At 42.7% G+C, this 22,011-nt stretch overlaps 1 protein-coding gene across 1 annotated transcript in view; it reads right to left on the bottom strand.

Annotated features, from left to right (window-relative positions):
- Positions 1-7,037: 7,037 nt before the first annotated feature.
- The window catches only part of CREB3L2 (cAMP responsive element binding protein 3-like 2), a gene marked incomplete at its 5' end in the record, with an annotated part of 35,685 nt that continues 20,711 nt past the window's right edge, over positions 7,038-22,011 (bottom strand). The window contains 7 exons of the mRNA XM_009887067.1: positions 7,038-7,498; positions 8,430-8,655; positions 9,336-9,462; positions 10,421-10,520; positions 18,486-18,554; positions 19,898-19,956; positions 21,577-21,723. Of these exons, the coding sequence (XP_009885369.1) occupies positions 7,423-7,498; positions 8,430-8,655; positions 9,336-9,462; positions 10,421-10,520; positions 18,486-18,554; positions 19,898-19,956; positions 21,577-21,723 (804 nt within the window). The remainder of the gene's footprint in view (positions 7,499-8,429; positions 8,656-9,335; positions 9,463-10,420; positions 10,521-18,485; positions 18,555-19,897; positions 19,957-21,576; positions 21,724-22,011) is intronic.

Raw genomic sequence — 22,011 nt, 5'->3', positions numbered from 1 at the left:
TTGCTGGAGAAAGCTCCCCAGCTATCTCAGGGGTGAGTCAGGGTAAGGGAAGGAGTGGAGGCCAGCAGAGGACCCAACCCCTAAAAGCCGAAGCAGAAAGAGCCCTTTTAAGAGTTCGCTGCAGTTTAAGCAATTAGTTGCCCAGTGTAAAGTCAGTGCAGGGAAAGGCCTTACTTTCCGGAGGGCTATTTGGCCCATACGAGTCAAGCTCCAGCATGCTCCAGCAGACTGGTATCACCAGGCTGAAGCTAGAGCCCTCGTGGGCATCAGCCTTCCTGGATCCCACTTTTATAGCGAGAGAATTTAATATTAATGGGGCTGTATGGCATAGTTGCACTCAAGTGCCATTATCATTATTAAATGCCATCAGCCTTCGCCTAATTTCCACCCATTATTGACAGATATAATTCTCAAAAAAGGGAAGGGGCAGCCAGCTCCAGTAAAAACCCACACTGCTGTTTTTAACCTCCTCTGTCTAGAATAGTGTTAAATTACCGGGGTTCTGCCATGTTGGACACGGATACATTGCACGCAGCGCTGCACTTGGGAAAGTTGAGGGACCAGATCTTTTCCAACCATCAGGAAAGCAAACAAGATATACTTGCTTTTTCTACAGAAAATATTTATTTGCAAGAAATGAAAAGCATAACATACTTAGCTACATACATGTTTAGGCTACAAAAGCAGGTAGTCTGTTCTTTCGTAGAATCAAGCAGACGATTTAAAAAGGAAAAACAGCAATTTCTTTTCACCTGATGGACATGTTTGCGGTGTGAACAATCAGGTGGGACCGGTATCCAGATGACAGAGCTTGTACAAAACCAGAGAGGCCATTGAACACACTTACACTGAGTTCAACAGACTTACGGCAAAAAGAACAGAGATATCTGCAGTCAGAAGAGGCTCCAACGCAGTTTACCCAGGGGTTTAGGGGGTGTGCTTTTGCACTAGTATCACTACTGTCCTTTTCATCTTAGTTTTAAATGTTTGCACAAACCCATACTGTATCCGCATGAGCGGAGGGAAAGGGAAAGATCAGCTGCAATGCCCTAGGGGTGTCACACGCAGAGTGACTCAGAGTCACAAGGTATTGTTTTGCAGGGCCCAAGGCAATGGCTTTGGCCCTGGATATGTATTTCTCTTCAAGAGGGTAACACCAGGAAATTTACCCCTGGAAGGCCCAGCAGATCTCAGGGAAACTGTGATGTACTTTCATCACAGCGTGGCCAACTGCTTCCCCTTGCTGGCATCTTATGGCGCCCCTGGGGTGGTTAGGGCAGTCCTGTTCCCAGGGAAGGAGGGATGAGGGATCTTTAGATCCTCTCCCAGAAGACCAGCTCAACAAATTGTGTTCCTTGAGCTGTCAGCTCCCAGGCGCCACTTTTTAAGGCTAACTTGCACCATTAAAAAGAAGGAAAAAAAAAAAAAAAGCATTCAAAGCCATAATTCTGCAGAACAAAAATGACACCCGAAGATACAATAAAGTCTAAAGTTTTTTTTTTTTTAAACAAGCCAGAGCTGTCATACAGAAAGGCCAGACAGTTTATGCATACACACAAAATGACACAGTGCAACAACTTTCAGTCGAAAATTGATAATAGGACAGACTTCAGACAGCAATTCACATGACAGTTTTACGAGTGCTCGGTGATGTGGAATGTGAACAGGTTTCAGAGAGAAACGCTTGGACTTTCTGTTGCACCAAGTGGAATGTGCCCTGGGTGTTCACGTAGATGCCTTTATTTAGTGATGCTTACTACATTAAAAAAAAAACCAACTCTGTGGGGTTTTTTTAATTGCTCACCATGCACACTGTGCACAGATACACACGCTTTCGCGTTCATTCTTGCTAACTGTATAAATGAGGAAAGCAAGACACCACTACATCAGCACCACTGAGTTAAAATCTGATATGGCAAAGTCAGATACGAGCAGAGTTCTGTTAAAATAAATTGATTATTTGCCTCTGCTTCCCTCTCTCTCCCTTCCACTCCCTTAATTACGGGCTGCTAAAGTTCAAAAAGATTTTTACCTGCTGGTTCGAAGGCAAAATGGCATATACCATAAAGGTCAGACATGCATAAACAGGACTGCAAAGTATTAAAGAGCAAGGGGAAGAGTAAAGCTAAAACAAGAGGGGAACTAATGAAAAACACTATCATTGCTGATTTATGGAATCAAGAACTAGGGTGTTTCCCTGTAATGTCAGGAGTCCCCTCATTGGCCATTTCTTTCATCTTTTCTGTAAGACAGGTCCACAAATCCATCCTTCCCATGTTTTGTTTCCACCTATTCAGTTCCAGCTCTCAGAGGAAGAGTATGGAGATAGGCTTTAGGGCAGAGAAGAGACTACTGGTAATAAAGAATACTGAAATTCCATTTCAGCATCATAAATGAGAGTTTCTTGCGAGATGCACTTTTTTCTACGTAGTAAGTCAATTCCGGTATACACCTTGGTAAAGCAGATAAAGGCCTGACGTGAAAACCACAAAAAAAAATGGCTCTCAATCCTGGAGTCTCCAATGGATGCTGATCACCTAAGCAATGCACTAGTCACTGAGATCCCACCCTCAACATATCCCTGAATGTCCACTGTCGTTTTATTGGCCATGAGAAAGCTACAATATCTTGTCCCATTGATTGAATCTTTATATCTTATTTGTAAAGACCTTAACACGTAAGCCAATTTGTTCATCTTTGCAACCCCCAAAGTTGCTTATCCTTAATGCTATAGTGCAAAGCAGCAACACATCACAGCTCTACACTACTTACATCCGCGAGTATAACTTTTGTAGTTACAAAGTACTGACCTACCATTTCACCTTCAGAATACAAAATGTTCCCTTTCTAATTAGTGACTTGAGAAAGAAATATTTTAGTCACCAAGAGTATAAAAATACCCCATACACTTCTGTTCTTAGCTGCGTGAGTTTTGTACAATGGCCTCTTGGCATTAGCTAGAATCTAGAGCCCAAATACTCAGTGGAAATCCCTCCCAACGTAGCAATTAGTATCATTCATTTACTTGACCTACATTCTAAATGCGTCTAGACACAATTCACCACTGATAGTTTGGGGGGATGGGAGTGGAGAGGTGGGTTGCCTTTTTTAGCAGAAAAAAAAACAAAGAAGAAAACTTACTATATTCATTTTCAGCTCTACATTAGAAAAATAAAGAATACATCGAGACACATCGTTACACAGAGAGATATGGAAGAGGTCCCCTGCCAGTATAAATCAGACCTGCAGCCTCCAAAAGCGGTAGGTGAGAAGCGTGCTGCGCTGTATCAGCTGGGATCTGGCCTAAGAACCTCAGCCTAATCCGTTATTAGTCTGTGCTGCTGAAAAACATTGAATGGTATGGATGAAATAAGAGAAATGCAGCAAAGAACTATAAATAGCCTGGGACAAAAAAAAAAAAAACCCAAACAACATTATCTACACACTGGTAACAAGGTTAGAACTGTCACATGTCCTGTGCTTGATTCTTTTTAAATACATATATATATATATAAAAATAATGCCCTACATTCCTTCGTAGCTTATTTCCCTAGAAGCAAAGACCCGACAGATCTAGACATGCTTTAAAGCTATGGGCCAAAAGGTAAGTTTACTAGCGTGTATGAAATCGTGCTGACAAGCAGCATAATGTTACAGGTCAAGACGATAAGGATCACTTAAAGTCCTCCAGTGAAAATGGAAATTAAGTAGCACATAAGGCCTTTGCCTACCCTGTCCATACAAACACATTATTCTACAGCACCAAGTCACTGATCACTGGAAAAAGCACAACGGCAGAAGGCTAAGATCTCAAGTAATATAGCTGAGCTAATTAAAAGCACTTATCCTGGCATCCTCCCTGAATACGCGTTACTACTCCTTCCCGATGCCCTCAACACAGAGCACATTCAGCTGCCTCTCCACGTGGTCTGCAGCGCATCAACATTCACGCTGGGGTCACCCCTGGGCTGCTGGGGCTGGCAGTGCCACGGCACGTGTCCTGCCTCCTCTGTCCCCCTGCTAGGTACGAAACACGGGCATGAACTACCTCTGCAGACAGCGAGGTCCTTGCCGCCTAACAGCCTGTGGGTAGGTGATGACAGGAGATTCTTTGGCCCCTAGTACCTAGCGAAGAAACCTGTTCTGTTAAGGCCCCTGAAGAAAAATGATCACAAACATAGCAAAGTAAAGCAAAACTTATTATAAAGAAGTAATATTCAATATCATAAATCCCCAAGCAATGTGCGTGCTAGGCCAAGAGATTCCCCAAAAGAGTATCTAAAGATCACTTAAAGGATTACACAAATTAAGATTATAGAAACAGATTATCAAACAGTTACAAGAAAATCGGTATTGCCATACTGGCTTGGATGAATTAGTTCAGAGACCTCACCCAGGCTGTGGCCAGTTTAAAATGGTCCAGATGAAAACATGACTATCTCCCAATCAGATTTGATCTGACGTGCCCAAATTAAGCAAATAAAATGGCAAAGCTTTAATGGTGACTAGTGCAGTAGGTTTCGGAGAGGGGGGGTTGTTTGGGTTTTGTGAAATTGTCTGTCCTTTAAGTATTGAGAAATAATTCAATTTTGGGTTTAATACAGTGAAGTCAGCTGTATCTGCAATGGCAGGTGATCCATTTAACTGATAATGGGCATGAGCTCAGGCAGAGCGGCCTCCTACTTATGCACGGTGCAAACGGCAAGACTAATAACAGCAGTGTTGTGCTCGACAGCTTGGGACCTCTTTTGCAGAAGACAACCATTCAGTTGCCCTCAGAAGTGGCAAACCATGGGTGCTCTGGAAAAAAGAAGACAATTTAGGGAATTTTCTAAGCTGTGACCTTGCCCACTTACACTGACCAGCCACGCGGGAGTGGAAGGGTCAGTTCCAGCCTTCTCCTGTCACTTTGCTGACCTCATGTGGCTAAGGAATGCAGCCATCCTTTGTGGCACCCCTGGTGGCACCTACCAGTGCTCGTTATTTATGTGAAGCCTTAAATCATTGGTCAAAAAAAAACATACAAAAGTCGTTGGTGGATACTGGAATGATGCAGAGGACCCAGCAGGATCACTGTAAAGGGAAAGAAGCTTTAGGGAGGAGACTGACCCATGCCAAGAAGAAGGGAACACTTGCAAAATAAACTACAATGACATTTCTCCTCTTGTTGCCACCAAAGGTAAAATAAGGAAAAGGCACTTGCATAGAAGAATAGGGCATTACCTAGAAAGCACGTCTGTACACCAAAACTCATTACAACTTCATGGAGTCAGATACATGTTTCACTGTCACTCGTGTGAAACATCATCTTAAAATGGCACAGTGGGGACTGATCCACAGCCTGCTGTAACCCACCAAGTTCCTTCCATTAATTTCACTGAGATTTGAGTCAGGCCTGAGGGCGGCAATATAGAATATCAAAGGAAGAAAGTCTAAGGAGAATGAAGAACAAGAAAGGAGCTGGTGTGGCAGCTGCTGTAATAAAATACAAATCCAATATTTTACAAAATAGAATACTTGCAGGAAATACCTACTGTACACAGTAAAAAATTACTTGTAAGGCTATGTTAGTTTTTCCCTTATTTATCACTAGGAAAAAAAAAAAGAAAAAAGAGCTTCAGAATGGTTTATTCTTTTTTTAAATTGACTTCCTCTGGTAAACTGTGAAGTAGCTGTATGCTGGCCAGCTGAATTAGGATTTCCACATTAAATCTATCCTCAATGGAGTTTGAGCACCCTTCTGTAGTAACCGGATAAAACCCCGCTCAAATCCTGGGGTAGGTCTGACTGTGCCACTCCAAGGACAAATTTCAAGCAGCACAGCTCGGCCAAAAGCATCGCCAGGATACTGAGAGAAGGAAAACCCTTAAAGGCAACAGCTGCATGGGACAAAGAGGAGACAAAGCAGGGAGAAGAGTACTGGACCAGGTTTGGCCCTCAATACTCCTCTTGGCTTTTCCACTGAACTTGGGCCAGTCACTTTACCTCCCTATGTGCCCATCTCATCCCTCTTTTGCCTTGTCTCCTGCCTACGTACTTAATTCCTCAGGTCAGGGGCTGTCTTGCCATACAGTATCTACCACCTCCAGGCCTGAGCTGTGCCTAGCTGGGTCTACCTATACCCATTATCTTTTCGGATAAGCAGTTGGTCTAAGATTACATCTCTGGAAAAGGAGGTAAGAGGAAGATAAGACCCATGGCTTTATTTTAGGGCAACTCCAGTTTGTGGGGAGGGTATGGGTGTTCAGTGATATCTGTATGTCTGATTTCAGAGTTTGCCCAGACCACTCGCAGGGTTAGGGAAGCTCAATTCTCTTCATTGCGACTGCTTGAACAAAATTTTGCAAAGCTAATAAATACTATTTACAACAGTAACAGGAAGATGGCAAGGAAAGGAAAACACAGGACAATCTGAGACTGGGTCTACATAAGAAATTCCATCAACACATCTAGAAGCCAATAAATTAAATCCATATGGTCCTCTCAGGAGGCACTTCTGGTTTAAGCCTTACATCGATTTAGTTTGTTGGGAAGGAACTGATTTAAGCTAAACAGATTAGCCTTAAGCAGACTAAAGGACATCCATCCAAAACATTGCATAAATTTAACAAAACCTGCTTTCTAAACAGATTTAGTTAAACTACTGTAATTCTCCCACACAGACAAAGTGTCACAAGACAGCGACTGATCTTTGCTTGAATTCCACAAGGGTGGAAGCAGTACAGAAGCCTACTAGGACTGCTTTCAGCCCAGAGAGAAACCTGCCCCTCTAATTGATAAAGGGGCTGGAGGGGAGAAGAGAGAAAGAGCTAGGGGAGGACAATTCAGCAGCATCGTTGCCCACCCCTCTCCTGCCTGTGCTGTTAACTCAACAGTATCAGGGCCCATTCTTGTCCCTTCAGAAGCAGACGACTCGTGCTTCTCAGTATCCCCAAAAGGCTCAAGTGCTGTAGACCAGTAGGCACGGTGCTGTGGCTAGATTCTGAGCAGCGTTATGCTGCATCTCCTCTTTCTCTCAATTCCCTCTCCCGAGAAACCTGTCACCCACATGCTCCCATCAGTTTTGCATATTCCACTCTTCTACAGAATGTTTTTTGTGCTCAGATTAGGATGTGCGCCTGCACGCACGCACACCCACCAGTCACCGGCACACTGCTGGCATCATCTGCCATCATAATTCAATCCTGCCCTTGCAGTATCAGACAGGAAAGGAACAAAAGCAAAGACAGGGACTGTGTGTGAAGTGAGGAAGGGAGTTACAAAGACAAGAGATCCCATCTGCGGTCACAGCCTCACCAGTCAATGCAGAAGTTGAACTCCCTCTCTTTTGTGCTTTGGTTCACTGAGGATGACAAGTCAGGGGGACTTTGGTTGAAAATATGTGGGAAAGAGGGAAGTCAAGAAAAAAGGCCTTTTTTATTTTTAAGAGGTGGCATTGACTCTTCTGTCTATTTCAATTATCTTCAGTGTTTCGTTTCCTTCTAGTTCGGAGTTGACTCTGCAGGGAACAAAAAAACCAAACCAACAAAGGTTAACGCATTTTTAAAAGCGCATATCCTGCTTGAATTGGCTAATGCTAAAAAGACACTCGGTATTTACCAGGTACTTGTCAGTTGGAGTATGGTAACACACCAAATTAGTCATCTCTTTGGCTCTAGGTATAACTTCGACACAAGTGCTCAGAAGGCATGCTTGGGGTGATATGGCTCATCCTAGCCCTCAGAATACTATTCTTTCAAACAAAATCCCTCTCTCTACTGTTTGGCGTGCTTGCTACTGCTTGTTAGCAGAGACCAAGATGTGGGCCAACACAACAGTGGCAGGACAGAGAAAAGTTTAAGTGGAAAGAAAACTGCACATACATATTTAAACCAGTGAAACGCTCTCTTTGCAGAGGCCCTAAAAACTTAGATTTCTGCTAAAAGAAAAAAATATATGAAGGAGCTCTGTGTTAAGTAGTTCAGATAGCCTTAAAGGTCTGCCTGTTAAGACCAAATCCTGCAAACTTTTCACAGTGATGCTTTAGTAAGATCACTATTGCGAGAAGCTCCAGCTCTTCACACCCAAACCTCGTAGAAAGCCCAGTGAGTCACAGCCTCACACTTCCACCCAACTGGCAAAAGCTTATTCCTTTAGGGGACACAGAAGTAAGTGCTTAAAGAAGTGGATAGGCACAACTAACGGGCTTATAGGGGATAGGTTTCTGGCAGAAGCACTGAGTTTGGTAGCTGTATTACCACAATATTGTTGCAACCACTTCTCCAGAGTAACAATAACTTTGCCTAGAAGCTCTTCAGACAGAGACCAAACTCTTACTTCACATCCCAGAGCGCCCAGCACAGCTGAGCCCCTGGTCTTACTGCTGGCCCCCAGGCACAAATGACAGTGATGCCGAACACCCATATGACAAGCAGGCACCCTGCACTCACCTGTGCTGCTGCAGGCCCAGCAGCACCGACTTCTCTAGCCTCGTCTCGTTGGCTATTGTGAACTGCATGATATCATCCTGCTGTGTCCCTGGCATGGCTTCCAGGGACAGTGCTGTGTATTTGGAGGTGTCTGCTTGCCTGTCATTGCGATCTGCAAAGGAGACCGGGCTTGACGACTCCTCCAGTTGGTGAGGCTCTTCATAAATTAGCAGACTCCTTGACCTCACTGCATACAAAGACAAAGGTGAAAAGAGATGAGAAACAGGCAGCTCAGGCAACAGCCCATGTCCTTTCAGGAAATGGAAACCGTCAGAGCAGAACTAAAGCTGCAAAGGTCTTTTCATAGTGATTAACTGGTAATTTGATAGCTGAGGAAAGATACCACAGCAGTGGTCCAGGTAGGGATCACAAAGCTCTGAATTATTCACAAAACAAGAACAAAATGAAACAATCACTTTAATAATATACGTTGAAAGCAACTGCTTCATTACAGGTATATAGTGCTAACAGTTTCCCACTCAGTCCTTAAATCTTTGTTGCTGCTGGCAAAGAACACGCCAGCTGATATCAGTTGCATGTTTTAACAGTATGAACATTTGCTACCAAGTAGAAATCCTGCTACTTTTTACAGGCCACTCGCTTTAGTTCCACAAACAGAAACAGAACTGCTTTAAACAGAAATACCAAGCAGGCTAGTGGGGAAAGGCTTTGCCCATGTCTACAAAGTCTTCTGCCATCAGAACAGCTTCCCAAGCTATCCTTTGAAAGACACAGGTCTATCAAGGAATGGCCCGCTAAGGAGCAGAGAAGCGAGAGGTGCTTGAGGAGGGGGTTAGGGATAGGGGTGGAAAACAACTGCCGAAGCACAACCAAGCAGGGAGCAAGACTGGGATAGTTGTCACTTACCAATGGAGTCTGTGTAGGACTCTGGCGAGGAATGCTGCCTGGGCAACACCATCTTTGTAGCAGAAGGATATGGCCCATAGCTCTGAGAGAAGCTGCCAAAAACTACTGCAAAGCACAGCACCACCATCTGGCAAAGGAAGAATGCAGAAGAGGTAAGTGCACCAGCTCTTGGCCCACACACTCACATCAAAACTAAGAATCAACACAAAGCAGATTTGATACTGTTTCAAAACAAATAATCTGAGGCTATTTTCATCACTACATACAATGTCTCGTAGCAAAGGCACATATACAATAATAATTCAGTGTTTTAAAATACAGATTTCAATGCTGGAGTTTGTTTTCAATGTCTGCCACCATTTTTGACTCGTAGCCTTATTTACTCCCAAAGTTGAAAAGCAGACACCACCACCATGTGTGTTTTACAGACGCTGTTGGGAATTTCCAAGGTTACTTGTGCTGCTGGCCCCAGTCTTGCTTCGAAGTGACAGAGAGGCTGGCAGAATAGGAGAACATCTTAGGCCTTGAAAATAATTTCCATCAATTTATAGCACTAGTATAAAGGGAACTTGCTGGCTGAGTCTAAGGAGGGAAAATGGAAAAGTTCCATTCTAATTCTCTTCTTATCCTGACTACTATGGCTGAAATAGCCCAGAAGTAGATTTACAGCCTTAGTTATATTTTTATTTGGATGAGCAAGTTTATTTTTACTGGTATCAAAAGAACTGGGCATCAAAGGTCACCCTTGTTTTTATTTTACAACTCTAGACACCATTTCTCAAATACAATATTGTAGGAAATAATAAAACAGGTCACTCATAGGGGCAGTGCTCCTTCTTTCATCACTGCAGCATCCAATAAAAAGCACAGGCCCAGTCTCCTCCATAATTTAATGCCTTCCCACAACCATTAATCTTCATCAGCCAAGAGTCTCACCTACCTCAAAATCAATTGTCAAATTTTGAAGGGAAGTTTCCCAAGCTGAGAATTTGCAAGTGAGGGGCTTCGCAGAGCAAGCGATGTGCCTTTGAACGGTAGAAAGAGATTCTCATTCCCCTACAAGTCCCAACTTTAGATACACTCACCATAAGACAGGTCCCTGTCTGTGTGCTAGCTGCTTTACATGAACGGGACACTTTCCCAGCAACCATGGCTTGGAGTCTCTGCAACTGCTGCAGAAGTGTTCTGGAAAGCAAAGACAAAGATCAAATGCACTGATGTACTTGCTGGTTAAACAGCTTTCTGCTTCCAGTTCCACACCTGGCAATAATATAACATTTATGACAAGGTACAGAACATTAAAGCCCTCCCCTTGAAGTTAGCAGCAAGGAATGTTTTTAATTTTACAAGATTTTTACATCTAGGCCTTTCAAAAAGGTCTTTTGGCTTTCCCTCAACCAATGTTCCCGAACAATTACTTCTTCAGCACTTTCAGAAGGCTCTTATAAATAAAAACTGTATTTTCGGCATTTCTACAAGAAACAATTCTGGTACGCATACAAGCAATTGAAACTGCTCTAGGTGCAGGAGCCTAGATGCCTCCACCACCTGGTTCTGATTATGTGAAAAGGTGCAGAAGCAAGTTTGTAACTGCTCTAATTGGTGGTAGAGGTATACAGCTACCTCCTTTTTCTGAAAACCTGCTGTACGGTGTTTTGGACCACATGCTGGACCATTTTCAAAGAGAAGGTCTTAAAGCTAGACATAGGCACAGACTTCATTTCTCATAAATTAATTTATTAAATAGAGCACTTTATTCCTATTTGCCGAATCCTCCAGCAGTCGACAAAAATCACAGATGCCTCAAGTGGCTTTCAGACGTCCCAACCATGATGGCAATTCTGTTCTGGTTGGAGTCAGTCCCAGACCAAGAAGGCATTCTGTCTTTCTGGCTGTTTTGGTTTTTTTTTTGCTGTATCATCATCAATTACTACAGTTAAGGTACTAGGAATTTACTCTCAAAGAATGACTGATATAGGCTTTTCACAGCAGTTTTCATTTTGTTTTCATGAAAGCCTTTTAACAGACAAGGAGTAATCCAAACACTTGCCCTCGACGCAGTCAAATATAGTATAATTCTGCATCAGGACATTAACTTTGCTGTTTGTTTCCAATTTTACTCTTCATTTCTCCTGTAAGTCTCACAACCTATTTCAGAGGGTAACCCCCACAAAACTGCAGGCAACAGTTCTGGAGGCTGTGACGTCAAATGCTAAGGCAAGAGGCAAGGTTAGGGTGTCAGAGAAAATAGAAGGATTATTTTAAGATCAAACTGGCTAAAAGCTAATTGTAGGACAGACCCAGAGGTGCCTCCACAGCTCAATATACACTTGTCTGCCTATTATTATAGATTTTTTTAATCATCAATGCTCATTGCTAATTAGGGTTTAATGAATTCAAGGACTTCAGGAATGCATTCTGAAATGAGCACAAGGCATGCTCACAGCAGAGATTTATCTGGGCCAGCAGATCCTTCTCAACTTATTAAGAAAGGAAGTCTTGCATGCTCCTGAGAGCATGGTTTATTCTGCAACTCAATATTTAAAAAAAAAAGGAAGTGATTTGTCTAATTCAGTCCTTTATTCACTATTAGAGAGACCACAGGCAAATTAAGAGATGAAAACTCTGTCCACCACGCAAATGAGACCATCCTAATTCCCTCCTCCCTTCTGCATCTCTCCCCAATTCCTCCTCCCATCCACTACACGGCATAGGGTTCACAAAGACTTGGTATATATATTTTTCCGGCACAGAATGTGCTGCATACAGTATTCCCACCATATGCCACTAGCTATGCTATACAGCAATCCCTTTTTAACCCTGCACTTTCTGTGCTATTACAGGAGACTAAATTTTCCCCCCGTTTCAGGCCTGAGTCACTGGGCTCGACAGAGAACAGCTCTGCAGAGCGAGGAGGAAGGAGCTCTCCTCCTCCTCCCCAGCTCGGGGGCTGGCGGCAGCGGCAGCAGCCTTGAAACGCTGATCGCTCTTGCCACTTTTTGTGGAGGCGTCAGTGAGAAAACAGCTAATGGCTGGTGAGGAAATCAACGGAGAAGAGGCACTTCTCCTCATTTTGCTTATCTCTGCCTTTTTGTGTCCAATTTAAAAAACCTGCTGGGCAGAGTGGGCCCAGAGAGCTGATTCCAAAACACTCTCTTTTTGGCAAGTATAATTAGGCAGGTATTCTGAGGTCTCCTATACACAGAAGATTCATCACCCACCTTATTTACCAACTACCTTCTCATAAAATGTCTTTCTCCCCCAAGTCATTTATCTGTTTGAGCAGAGCTACAGTCTGCTTCTCAGCGGACAAGGACTCAGTTTTGGGAGCTGACAGGCTACAGGTGTGTTTTCAAACAAAGAACAAGGGCCAAGGCAACAGCAAGAAGCAAATTTGTTTGTTCACAGATGATACCAGTTTATCCTGCCACTGCCAAAATGGGCTTGGTGCTTTTGTTCTCTATTTGAATCTGGATTGGTGGAAGACTGGATTCCAAGGTCAAAAGATCTCCTTTCCCCCACAAAAGCTGCTTTTGTTGTTACTGAACAGCTGCAGGGATGATCTGGACTAAGAGAGGGAAAAGGAGCAGCTCTCTGCTGGAGAGAGGAACTTAGGTTAAATGAAGATGATCCCTCTAAATAGCAGCAGGAAGGCCACGAATGCTTTTAGTGAAACACACTGCCTGTGGCCAAGTCCTAACAGGAGAAAATGCAATCCCAAGGCAGCATGCATAAGGGGGTTTGCACCCACAGGGATTATTTTCACTGTGTCTGACACATTTCCCAGTGATATTCAATTAGAGGGTCACCTCCGTAGGAGGTGTGAACGTGCTTTCACGCTTTTTCCTGCCAGTGGAAGCACCTCATAGGAAAGCTGTAAAGTGACTGAAGACTCCTGCTCTCCCTTCCACACACTGCCAGCAAATTCACTTTGCCTGTGATGTCTTGTTTTCATGTGCACATTCATGTATTCATCTTCAGAGGAGTCCCTTTCACTACCAAAGGAAGGAACAAGTCAAGGCTTCCCCTCTGCTTCCAGTGACACTTTGATTAAGGAGAGGAAATTTGTCACTCCAGGACCGAGCCACCTGGGAGGCTTCCTCAATTCAGTGCTTACATTTAAAATCCAACATTGATTTAAACAAAAAAGACAGTTTCTAGGAGACACCAAATACTGTTTATTTTGATCAAGATTTTCCAAAGAATTTATCTACTTTGTGAGGAACAAAACCTAATTTTGATAAGGAGAGAGAAAAATTACTCTGTCTTCCAAGTCTACATACAGGTTCCTTCTCTGCCTGTCCTATTTGTAGGAAAGACAGTGTTCAGTTTTGGGCCCCTCACTACAAGAAGGACAGTGAGGTGTCAGAGCGTGTCCAGAGAAGGGCTACAAAGCTGGTGAGGGGTCTGGAGGACAAGTCTCATGAGGAACTACTGAGGGAACTGGGGTTGTTTAGCCTGGAGAAGAGGAGGCTGAGGGGAGAGCTTCTCGATCTCTACAACTACCTGAAAGGAGGTTGTAGAGAGGTGGTGACAAGTGATAGGACGAGAGGAAATGGCTTCAAGTTATCTCAGGGCAGGTTTAGATTGGATATTAGGAAACATTTCTTCACTGAAGGGGTTGTCAAACATTGGAACAGGCTGCCCAGGGAGGTGTTTAAAAAAAGGGTAGATGTGGTATGTAGGGACATGGTTTAGAGGTGGTTTTGTCAGGGTAGGTTGATGGTTGGACTTGGTGATCTTAAAGGTCCCTTCCAACCTTAGCAATTCTATGATTCTATGACAGCAAATCCCAAAGTAAAGTTTTCACTGAAAGACAAGAATACCTCAAAGCAGAAAAAAAATCCACAATTTGTCCTCATTTGAATTACAAAGAAAAAATCCAGAGATTTTACATCAAAGACGTTCCAGCATAAATACACTGTTCTGTTGCTTTGAAAACAAGGAGTCAGTTCAGGGCTGCCATGCTTTGTCAACTATTATAAGGGTCATCTGAAGTGAAGTGCAAGATATCTCACTGCAACTTAAATCCAGATCCTTCACTCCTTGAAAATGACTTGGTAAAATGGCTTTACCAGCCTCAAATAAAGGAACAGCCATGCAAATCAGTGAAGTCTGGCAGCTTTGGTGCTGATAAACCCTTGGTGGGTCAGATTGATATGCACCTTAATCTTTAGATGACTGCTCAATAGCTTAAGCAGGAGCATGAGAAATGGAAGGACATCCCAACTGTATAAAGCTACTGCCTTTAAGGTGTCTGTCAGCGTGGACATCTACACAACCTGCTAGTCATTACTCCATGGCAGCAACTCAAGCAGCTACTTGCATGCATTGTCCATCTGTGACACTCTCAACCATATACTAATCGGATCCTATGTCTATCATTTCTCCAGGAGAAGTGATCATCAATATATTTGTAGAGAACAAGTCTTATGAGGAGTGGCTGAGGGAACTGAGGTTGTTTAGCCTGGAGAAAAAGAGGCTGAGGGGAGACCTTATCGCTCTCTACAGCTACCTGAAAGGAGGTCCTAGCGAGGTGGGGGTTGGTCTCTTCTCCCAAGTAACAAGTGACAGGACAAGAGGAAATGGCCTCAAGTTCCACCAGGGGAGGTTTAGATTGGATATTAAGAAACATTTCTTCACTGAAGGGGTTGTCAAGCATTGGAACAGGCTGCCCAGGGGAATGGTTGAGTCACCATCCCTGGAGGTATTTCAAAGACATGTAGATGTAGTGCTGAGGGACATGGTTTAGTGGTAACTTGGCAGTGCTATGTTAATGGTTGGACTTGACGATCTCAAAGGTCTTTTCCAACCAAAACAATTCTATGATAAATACAGACTCAACAGAAGTGAAAAGCAAAACTGCTTCTCATACGTCATACACAGTACCAGATGTTTCAATACTGTCTTTAAGCCCAAATAGTCATGGCTCCCAGCCAGACAATGCTGGTGTCAGAGACGATATTCAACCCCCTAGACTACTGGTATTTTCTGCCTTCAGTCCCAGTGCCAAAACCTGAGTGGATCAAGTCGCCTTGGTGACTGGTACAAGTTAGTTGAACTCTCGGTGCCAGCTTCTTCTCACACCCATTGCTTTTCAAGACAGTAGTACCCCACATGTTCAGATGCTACTGAAACCAGTAAGAGCCCGGCTCACTTGTGGCTACAAGACATAACAGATATGCATGCAATAATGTGCTTCCTTAGTTTTGAGAAAACTGCCTAGAAAGGAACTTGGATGGGTTTCTTTTAAGGGACTGAGTCACATAAATTAGAAGAGGAAACATATGCTAGTGTTCTAATACTAAAGGTGCCAAAAATGCTGCAGTCACCCACTCAGTAATGAGAATTAAAAATTCCCCTGCGTCTTGATCCCCAGCCTCCTGCCTTGCCTTTTAAGATGCATAAATGTCAAGGGAGATGCTTCTGGATGCAAAGTTTTTGACCACAATTGCACCTTTTACATTACATATTTTCAGATCCAGAATTTCAGGCAAAGGCAGGCTCTGAGGGAAGATTCTTCCAATTTTTTTCATGTTACTGAGAATAACGTATGAACATTTTTACCAGAAAAAATTCTAGTGTTTCCATGTTTGGAGCCAGATTTCGAAATACAAGCAGGGTTTCCCTGAAGCCTTAGGTATGTATCCGTGCAAAATGCGTTCTATATATAGAATAACATGCTCTAAAAAACTGATTGCACATACTGAAAGGAAACTCTGCTGTTCAATAGTTGCATGTTGTGGAAATTGCCCTTCAGTTCCTCTCAACTCAAGCCAGACTGTAAAAACACGATACAGACTGACAGCACATACACGTGCATGAATTTTTTCAGTAAGCAGCTATAGCCCAATTTTGCGACAAGGTAAAAAAACAACTTTGTCGTCATTCATGCTGAATGCATGAGCAGTTTTACATGTAATCACAGCCCTTATTTTCCTGTTACTTTTCTTCCACCCTACAATTTTTCACAACAAAAGAACAGCTCTAATGGTTGTAGATCTACTTTTAGATAATACCTTCAACAATGTCTTAATTTTATACTGCATTAAACACTCGAAGTTGCAACTAAAGTCAACTGGGATTCTTCTTTGGGCATAGTAAGATACATGTGCGTAGGACTGTGTGATAGGTACTTTGAGAAATAAAATCCTAAATATTTAAATTTGCGCATCCACAAATAAACTAACACTGCATAACTTTGACCATCACTGCTTTGAAGTTTGATTCCTGACTGTACATAGGAGAAGTAGCTATGGACATAGCTGGAAGTACCAGCTATAGGATCCTGTGAAGACAAGTTCTGAAACATTTGAACAGCTTCTGGATGCCACATCAAGGCTCTGTGCAAATACCAATAAGGAAACCAGACATTTTGAATTCACCATAGGAAGCAGATAATGTAAATTAAACAAGGGCCTAGAACCATGCTTTGAATGAGATAGTTGCACATTTATGCACTAAATAAGAAAAGTGGCTCTTTGGGGTTAAGGTGAAAAAAACCATTATGTGGCATGTTACATAATTCAGGCTTGATGAAAGCAGGCAATTTTACAAATTTCTCAGTACCTCAATTTGAAGCCTTAACAGATTTTAGGTACAGTTTGTATCTAAATTGTCAAAACAGCATCTCCATGAATTACAAGAATTTCTGTGCAGAGGGTCAGGAACATCTGCTTCTCTGCAGAACATTACAAATCAATATCAATGCTACTGCAGAGGGAAGAAAACAATTCTACTCATCCCACATGCCCAGAGTACGAAGGATTTGGAGATATCACTCAGCTAAATATTTTTAGAGTATTTAGCATGAGAGAATTAAGATCATCAAATAATAAAGAAGATGTTAAAGATCCTGTCTAAAAGGATGGACAATACCAACAAAGCTGTTCTCATGACTGCGTCTGCAACAACTCCAAGATTAAAGCAGCTGGCCAAATTCAGCCAAACCGGGGAGAACAATTTTAGGCTTGACAACATGTTGTTCCTGAGTGGTTATTCCACCGCTGCACCATTTTTTTTTAGAGCGGCTGGCTTCAGCACCTCCTGGGACAGATCCTGAAGAGAAAACCCTACTCCACACCTATAGAACAATTCTTGGTTCTTTTATGTAAAACCCTAGAGGAAGATACAGGAGGCACAGAAATGGCTTGGCTCTCTTCAAACAAGCAGCAGATGTCTTTATGCATGAGCAGTGTGTGGGAGACTCTTCAGCAAATTACAGTGCTACAGGGTCTGGCTCCATGAAATTAGAGATTGGATCTGGAGATTAGAAACAACACATGCCACTCAATTAGCAATACACTGGCTGCCAGACAAGCTCTAGGCCCATTTTCCATCATCGCGGGTCTTATCTTCAGAACTCAGCCTCCTCCTAAACTTCAGTGCCACCATCATGTTCAATGGTAATATTCAACCACCACTACAAATGCCTCTAACTAGGAGGTGTTAACAGTGGACTTGTTTAGTACCTACTCATTAGAGTTTGCCATTGTTAGAGAAAACACCGACCATAAGCCATGACTGATACTCTCAGCTAACATCCAATTAAAAGCTCAGCTATTGAACATTTTCTGCCATGTGTCCTTCGAAAAAAACACTACTGAGTCACCCATTTCTTCAGAAATGAAGAAACAAGAAGTAGATTTTCCCCCTCCAAATGAACGAAATTCTGGGGTGTGAGATGGTTAGAAAGGTGCACGATAATTGCCATGACATCTAGTAGTCCAAAAAGAACTAAGAATGACTCTTGAGCACTGTAATTTCTAGAAGTGTCATGCTCCAGGTCAAGATCTCGTGTCAAAACAGTCTTTCACTAAATAAAGACAATTTAGAGAGTTGGGTTGTAGTTTCTTGGTTTTCACGTGTCACTAACCATGTTTCCTTGGGCAGTGGAGGAACTCAAAGAACAGTGCTAAAAGGTTTCTCAAGCATACCACATGCTAGGAGGGACAGTTTAATACCTGACATCAAAGCCTCTATGCTTTAAATCACACTGCAGTCACGATAACTGGCCTTCCTCATCTTTCTTTGACATTAACCAGATCAGATACAGCTATTCTTCACATTTCAATTGATCTCTTAACTTCCAGATTTTCACTTTTCGCTGCAATATCATGCTAGTTTTGTTTTATTCCCTCCGTACCTTACCTGTTAGTATTCTCCAGGACTTCAACCTTCTTACGCAGCTCACTATTTTCATTTGAACAAGTCTCAACTCTGGACACAGTACAAGGAAAGAAAGAAGAATGTAAAACATCAGTCATTTATGAAGCTTGCTTTCACAGAGAGCTCTATAATCTTGCCTACACTTAATGAAAAGTTCACCAACGACCTTTAGTAAAATCTTTAATCATACTTCATGGTTTAAAAGACATTGCAAAAGATACTACTAGCTGTGGAGCACCTGCTTACAGTGCTCAACTACATCCCAGCAGGTGCAGCTCATTCAGGATGGGCTATAACTACTTTTTGCCCATTGAAATAACAACAGCAAAGACCCTGCTCAGACTTTCTCTGTGCATCAGGCCATGGGACAGATACTTTAAAAGTCACAGAACATGCTATATTTATGTTGTTAGCAAGTATTTTGTGAAAAGGTGTTCAATGTTTGCATTTCATTGCCAGGATGAGGCACCAAGCAATTTAGCAAATGCCATGCTTCTGAAATCAGATCCTTGAATTTCAAGTTTAGAGAGGTTAATAAGCCAGGAGGATTAATTTACAAGAGAGTGCTCATTTCCACACTGCCCCTGAAAACCTCCTAAACTGAAGTTGGTTATCATATGACATGCTGAATAAGAGGTGCAAGTAAAAATACAGGACTCCTAAAAAGACAAACACGACCAGCCAGAATAGCTTCAAGAACGAAAAACTTTTGATATCTGTATGTATATGGGAGAATTTCACAAGAGTACCTCTGAGAAAGCAAGACTCATCCATAAAGAGATAAGAAGAAAAAAAGGAAATTACCTCAAGGATATCACCAAATGGGTTTAACAGATCCATATGGTGAGTGCATAATAGAAATATATACTAGAATACTTGTCTGTTGGAAGAAAGATTAACTCGGGATATAAATCACTAACTGGGGGTTTGGCTCCTTCTCGCTAAAGGAAGTCGATGGGTCACATGCTGTTTTCCTGAGTCCTGCTTATTTTCCCAGGCAGTCTTGACTCACCCACTTCCTATGTCTGTATCCATCTGCGCTAGAAGACAGGATATATTCACTCTGAATCCGCCTTTCCCTGGACACTGCCTACCAGCTAGGCCAACAGAGCTGCATGAGGGGCAGGTTGACAGCAGATGGGTCTTGCCTTATTTAGGGTTTAAAGTCTTTGTCGGCAAGTTAGCAACCTGCTGGAGGCAGACACAGTTACGAATGCAGCACCCCAGCACCCGTACAAGCAGAAGCCAGAAGAAGGGCCTTTTCTCAGTCACAACCACGAGATGGCAGCTGGCACTCTGTGCACCAAACAGTCCCAGCATCAACAGCTGGATCCCTTCCCAGTCCAGCAACTAGTGCTATTGGCCCGCTTGAAACAGGAAGGAGGCTGGCTTACTTTTTTTCCAGACTGTCCATGTATTCTTTCTTTTTTCTTCTACTTTCCTGGGCAGAGATCTAAGGAAAAAGGAAGAAAAACACCAAATATTTGCATAGAAAAAAAAAGCATCAGAGACAAATTAATAAACTGGTAAAAAGCCCTGACGTTATTCGATTCAAGCCACCGTGCTGTTCTCATTTCTATTCCTGGTAAGCAAAGCACTGACTTGGTCTGTTTCCACATCCTGAAGCAAGACCGCTCCTCTCAGTAGCATGAAAAAGAACATTCCCCGCTCTTACAGAACTAACCTTAAAAAGTAAATCAGATTCACCTGGAGAGAATATCCTAAGACAAATACTAAAAGATGATCACAGGACAATGCATTTGGGAAAGGAAAAGCCCTTGCATGTGCTAGGAGGCAGCTTTGTAGAAAAAGATTTGCATGTCCCGATGAACAACAAGTCAAACATAAGTCAGCAACACACCCCCGCAGCAAAGGTGGCCAACCAGATCTGGGTCTACATTAACAAGATTGTAGCTAGCAGGTTGAGAGAAGTGGTTCTTCCTCCCTATTCAGAGCCTGCAAGACCACAGCTGAGTACAGTGCACAGTTTGTGGCTCTGAAATAAATACTTTGGATGTACAGAAGCAAGCCCAGAGGAGGACCACTGCTATAATAAGCATGCTGGAGCACATGACATACGAGGAAAGGCAGAGAAAGCTGAGTTTGTTCAGATTTAAAAAGAGAAGGCTAAGGAAGGAATCCTATTGCTGTCTTCAACTATCTTGCGTAGCAAAGATGACGTCAGAGTGTTCTCAGAAGCGTACAGCAAAATGGCAAGAGGCATCAAATGCAAGCTGGGGACTTGTAACCCTTTGAGACAGTAAAACGTGACTGGACAAGCCCCTGAGCAAGTTGCTCTAAGCTGACCCTGCTTTCAAAGCAAGGAGTTGGACCAAAGGATCTCCAGAAATCCTCTCCAATATAAATGACTCTGATTATATGAAAGCAGTACATGAAATGCACAAGGTCATCTCCAAAAATTTTGAGAAAATACATTACAAGACCAAATTCCAACTTAGTGTGGGCAAATTTACCCCTCTATCTGCAAAACCAGTAACAAAATGCATTGACCTTCAAAGATGTACTAATATCCTCTAGAACAAGCGAGCTGGCCAGGTCTGAAAAAAATGCTTTCCTCCCTATCACTAGGCTCTTCCCCACGTTGGATGAAAGAAAAGTCTTGTAGAGCATTTCACAGCCTTGGTATCAATCACTCATTTAAAGGTCATGGAATTCAGTGATCAAAAGACTAGGGCACTGAAATACACAGATTTTAAAACACGAAATAGTGGAAAACACCACCTTCATCACCATGGAAAGAATACAGAGGTCTTTGCCTACCATAAGGGTAGGATTGTACTGTTTTTAAAATGGAGCCAAGCAACAGCAACTTGATACCCTGCTTGCTAAATACTCTACTGTTCATGTGTTCAGGTAAATAACTAGACCGAGGCACACTGTCACAGTGACAGACAATTTGATGGATGTGTTCAGGAAGAAAGAAAAAAACACTTTATTAAAAGACATCTTACAGCATTCAACTGTACCACAGGCCATTACTGCACAATTGTTTCAGCATTTTTTTAAATGAAGGATGAATAGGAATTACCCAGCAAAACTAACTAACATTTACCTTGTTCTTTATTTTCCTGCGGATTTTCTTCAGCACTTTCTCCTCTGCTTTTGTCAGGGGCAGTTTGGTAGGGATTGGGTACCCCTCTGCTATCAGCGTTCTCTTCTCCTCCTCTGTCAGGATGAGTGGGCCGGTCCCCTGCAATTTCTGCAAGTGTCATAGAAATGAAATAACACACCAGTAAGTGTACACAGCCCTGGAGAAAAGGGTGTTAGGGAAGACAGGGAGCAGTGCTCTCACTTCAGAGAGGACTCTGCCTACTAACTAACTCAGCAGCCTCTTGCAATTGGAAATGCGTGGAAGGGGAAGACCTTTTAGATAGCTTCCATTCAGAGACTGAACCTTTGGGACAGGATTCCCTCAAAACAGTTGTCTTTGGCCCAGCTCTGCACACGCCGAGGCCAATAGTAAAATGTCCCTTGGCTCAAACAGGGA

The sequence above is a fragment of the Charadrius vociferus genome, unplaced genomic scaffold, assembly GCF_000708025.1.
Source record: "Charadrius vociferus isolate BGI_N301 unplaced genomic scaffold, ASM70802v2 scaffold756, whole genome shotgun sequence".
NCBI lineage: Eukaryota > Metazoa > Chordata > Aves > Charadriiformes > Charadriidae > Charadrius > Charadrius vociferus.
Note: the sequence above shows the minus strand (reverse complement) of the source record. Positions and strands in the feature narration are given on the sequence as shown.